Source organism: Hylaeus volcanicus, chromosome 7, assembly GCF_026283585.1.
Source record: "Hylaeus volcanicus isolate JK05 chromosome 7, UHH_iyHylVolc1.0_haploid, whole genome shotgun sequence".
Lineage (NCBI taxonomy): Eukaryota > Metazoa > Arthropoda > Insecta > Hymenoptera > Colletidae > Hylaeus > Hylaeus volcanicus.
Window position 1 is genome coordinate 6,954,474 of NC_071982.1, and position 4,116 is coordinate 6,958,589.

Sequence of the window (4,116 nt, forward strand, 5' to 3'; positions counted from 1 at the left end):
CTTCCGAAAGATGAGACGAAATGGTAAAATTCGATTCTTTTGTGGCATCTGTAATTGTCGAGTGAAACAAAGTCACGTTCGTTTGCATAAAACAAAAAAAAAAAAGGCTCGTCGACGAGCGTGTAGAATTAAATTATATCGACCTATGATTCAGATATTCATTACAAATGACTGTAGCATGCACATGGTAGATGAAAGAAATTTATTTGAAATGCTAAGAGTAAAATGATGACTCGTACGAATCTACAAAAAGAGAAATAAATTAGACACTATTGCTTACATCACTGGCAAATTACATAGCCGCTGTTTTTCATCCTCATTGTGCGTCGATGATGACCGTGTAAGTTTGAATCCGATCTGAAAACAGATGTACGGGATGATATAGCCGCCTTCATTAATGAACGTCGTTTTATTTTCACGTCAGTGACAAAAAAACCATGAGTATCGTTGTACGTAGAGCAAAAATCGTTTCGCAGGTGCGTCGACTGGCTATCGCTTCGACTCGTTCGACACCGAGATTCGAATGCTTATAAGCTAGAACGCCCGAGAAATGATCAACGCGCTATGTTCGATCGGAAGCTCTGTACAACAAACGAAGGGAACGAAAAACGCTTTGCGCAGCTACAACGGCTCGTTTTAACCCTCTGTCGCACGAATTTTTATTGCATCGTTCGAGCAAGAAACGAACTCGACTCTCGGTTTATTTACAACGTTCGCGAATCGATGCCCGCCGCACGAGCAACGATTACCTGAATCCGACGGTGGATATTCCCATAAGAAAATATCGTTTGCGAAATCCTGTAAAGTTTCCGGGACGAAACTCACGGGGATCGCGTTTCTTCTATTATTATGCAACAGAGGGATAATTGCCCAAACTAATTCGAAGAGCGAACGTTCCTATATCGAGAAACCACCGGATTGTTGGATATAAAATAATAATTTACGAGTACGCTGTTCGATTCAAGACAGAAGTGCGTCTACTAATATTTAAATAATTTTTATTGAATATCATAGGTAATATGAATTAGCAAAGATTTACCCATAGCGGCGTTTCACTTAAAGAAAGAACAATACCGTTCGTAAAACACTGATCATACATACCTGCACATTCTACGCGACCTTTACTCTCGTTCTCTTCCTGTTCCTCTCATCGTCTCGCATTCTCTCCTCCGTTCCTCCACTTCGCTATCTCTCTTTCTCTCTCTCTCTCTCTCTCCCTTTCTCGCACCCATTCACACCGTGTATCTCTTTCTCACTCTCTGACAACGCGTCGGCAACATCGTCTAATTAACACTTTATATGGTACTTAGAGAGCACGCGCATTCACGTTCACACACTCGCACGCATATAAACCACAGCTGCATCTGTATCTCGCACGCGTATGCACCTAAAACGTTACATCTATATGTGATTGTACCTAATAAGCATGAACTTTCCACGGTCGAGGTGTGCCCTCGTATCCGGTACGATTATAAATATCCTGAAATCAAGGATCCCCTACTTTCTTAAGCTGCGTTAAATAAAATGTACAATACCGTCCCTCGTAGCGTGAAGTAAATTTGTAACCCGTCAAGAAACCGAGTAAGGATCGGGCACGCTACACGTGGCCGTCTTCACCGCGACGAAACCGGGGCTGGGACTACGCGTCTCGACCGCGGCGATATTTGAATAGTACGGACTGTAAATGAAAATCGACGCGTCTGTTAGCAGAGATCACCGATCGAGTTCCTCGACCCTTTGCACTCGGACAATTTTTTTTAGTACGAACGACTAGCTACGTATAAATACTTAACAATTTAAATCTCGTTTATTCGTTTCCTTAATTCGGTTTGCGTCGAGTTAAATAGAACTTGAACTCGGTCGCGGGTGCGCGCTACGTCGACGTAGCGACGATAGTGGAATGTAACGAGTTGAATTCGTCGTTTCGCTTTTCAAACTTTCTCGTCCGTTCGCTATTCGAATACCGAAATATCGGTCCCAGCCCGAGACGTGACTCCAACGAGCGCGTCTTCGTGTACCGTGGAAGCTTCCGAAATTAAGCGTCTCGGAGAAACAAACTATCGCCTACCAGCCAGCCGCGAGAACCTTAAACGCCGTTGGTCGCTACGGGCAGAAAGCTCGCGTAAATTGCCCACCTACCGGGTGTCCTTTCGCTAAGCGATTAAAAAAGAAAACACTCTGTGCAAAGAACGATCGGATTTCCGTAAGCGTGTCGAACCGAATGGTACCTTTGTCTAGCTAAATCCTGAAACGTGCGGCTGTTCCGCGAACAAGGGACGCACCCCTGGGATGCAGTCGTGGCAGTACACGAAGAGTACACCTGTTTATTTCGGTTTTGTTTGGGAATCGAACGCTTTCACGAGGGTCCGAGTTAGTCGCTATACAATTCTTACGGTCTAGAAATCTTAAATAAATCTCGGTAAGGCAGTGCCAGCACGGTGGTACATGTACGGTGGAGGGGGAGGGCCGGAGTAATGTCTCTGATGTTGGTGAGGAAGCGAGGACCTGTGCGAGCCCATCGTTCCGTTCGACGGCGACACGTGCTGCAGAAGGTGAGAGGTACCATCACCGAGATCCAGCTCCAGCTCTTGCTCCTCTATCAGCTGCAAAGCTCCGAAGGAGGCTGTCGCCATTGCCACGTCTGGCATCACGCCCGACAGCTGTCCATCGCTGCACGAGTTGCTCTCTTGTTGCTGAAACGTCAAACAACCCGATAAAAATATAAATGCGTAGGAAAGAATAGCCAAAAAATCGCTGTCAGCGATGATCGAAACACGATTGGTTTCTTCCTCGAGTTGGAACAAAGATTTCTTACCTCTGCAAGAAGTCTACAGCTTTCGCCCTCTGTGACTATAGCCGGGAGCTCGTGTCTGTGCGTGCAGGATGAAGCTGGCCGCGGGAACGTCATGTTTCTTCCGTAGCACAATGGCGGGGCTGTTCTCCCGTTGATCCCCATGCCTGGTGAATCCATGTCTTCGATGTCGGTCAGCCTCTCGTTTTGCTCCTTCACGTTGTACGCGCCCGTGTTCTGAAACAGCCAACAACTTCCATGAACACCGATATCGAGCTATACGCTAAACTTCAGAATTAATCATTCTTAATCCTTAAACACGAGGAGCATTCGGTGGCAATTGGATGCCGGTAATAGGTGATTGGAAACCATTTGACATAGCTCTGCGAATCGGTTTAACGCTCCATTAGCGTGCTATTAGCAGATCTTTTCTAAACGAAGTACTTTCTTTCGACAGTTGTAGAGTTATTGTAGGAATAAATATTACGGAGGCATCGATAGAATTGTGTCACGTGTTCCGAAGTGCTGGCTAGATAGGGCGGATAGTAACGAAACATAAAACAAAATTGCGAGTCTAACAAGGAAACGTGTCCAAAGCCCTTACAGCCAGACGCGGGCTTAACGCCCGACGGAAACCAACGTGGCTTAACGAAGTTCGTAACTAGAGCCTCCGAACAGAGAAAAGCTAACACCTACTGCGTCATTCATTAACCGTGAGATCGGGGGCATTTAGCGACGGCTCCCCGAAATCCTTCAACTGAAGCGATTCCAAGGGCTGACGTCAAATCCTGAACAGCGTGGGAGTACTCTTAGAAGCTCGACTATCCCAAGGATTACCATGAGATAAGGGGAACGCTTTCTGACTCCATGGATTATGTTCTCTTACGCTAGGCACGATGGCTACGTGTTCAAACGATGGCTGAAACTGCTCGTGCAATTTTTATCTATTTTAATATTAGTTTTAACTATTTTAATACGATTCGATTATTTAAAGGGGAACGACATTGTGACAGGCCCCAAACAAGCATTTTTTATACGATTCCTTTTTATTACTTACTAAATGAATTACAGATTGGGAGAAGGATATACAGAGTGTCCCAGAAACGGAGGTCTTTGAAAGATGTGGTTCGGGGTGTGATTTGAAACAACTTTTTCCTTAGCGAAAATGTTGTCCGAGGCTTCGTTGAAGAGATATTAACAGAACAACCCCGACCAATCAGACCGCGAGTAGTCTACGCCACTGCGGTCGCTCCACCGCTCTGATTGGTCGGGGTTTTTCGTTAATATCTCCTTAACGAAGCCTCGGACAACATTTTCGCTAAGGA

The 4,116-nt window shown here is 45.5% G+C and overlaps 1 protein-coding gene across 3 annotated transcripts in view; it reads right to left on the reverse strand.

The window, feature by feature from the left end:
• Positions 1 to 390: 390 nt before the first annotated feature.
• Positions 391 to 4,116, reverse strand: part of LOC128879974 (BTB/POZ domain-containing protein 7) — a 32,919-nt gene continuing 29,193 nt past the window's right edge. For all 3 annotated transcript variants that reach the window (XM_054129558.1, XM_054129557.1, XM_054129556.1), the window contains 2 exons: positions 2,816 to 3,028; positions 391 to 2,693 (listed from right to left, as the gene is read on the reverse strand). In XM_054129558.1, coding sequence (XP_053985533.1) covers positions 2,406 to 2,693; positions 2,816 to 3,028 — 501 coding nt within the window. In that variant the 3' untranslated portion in view covers positions 391 to 2,405. The remainder of the gene's footprint in view (positions 2,694 to 2,815; positions 3,029 to 4,116) is intronic.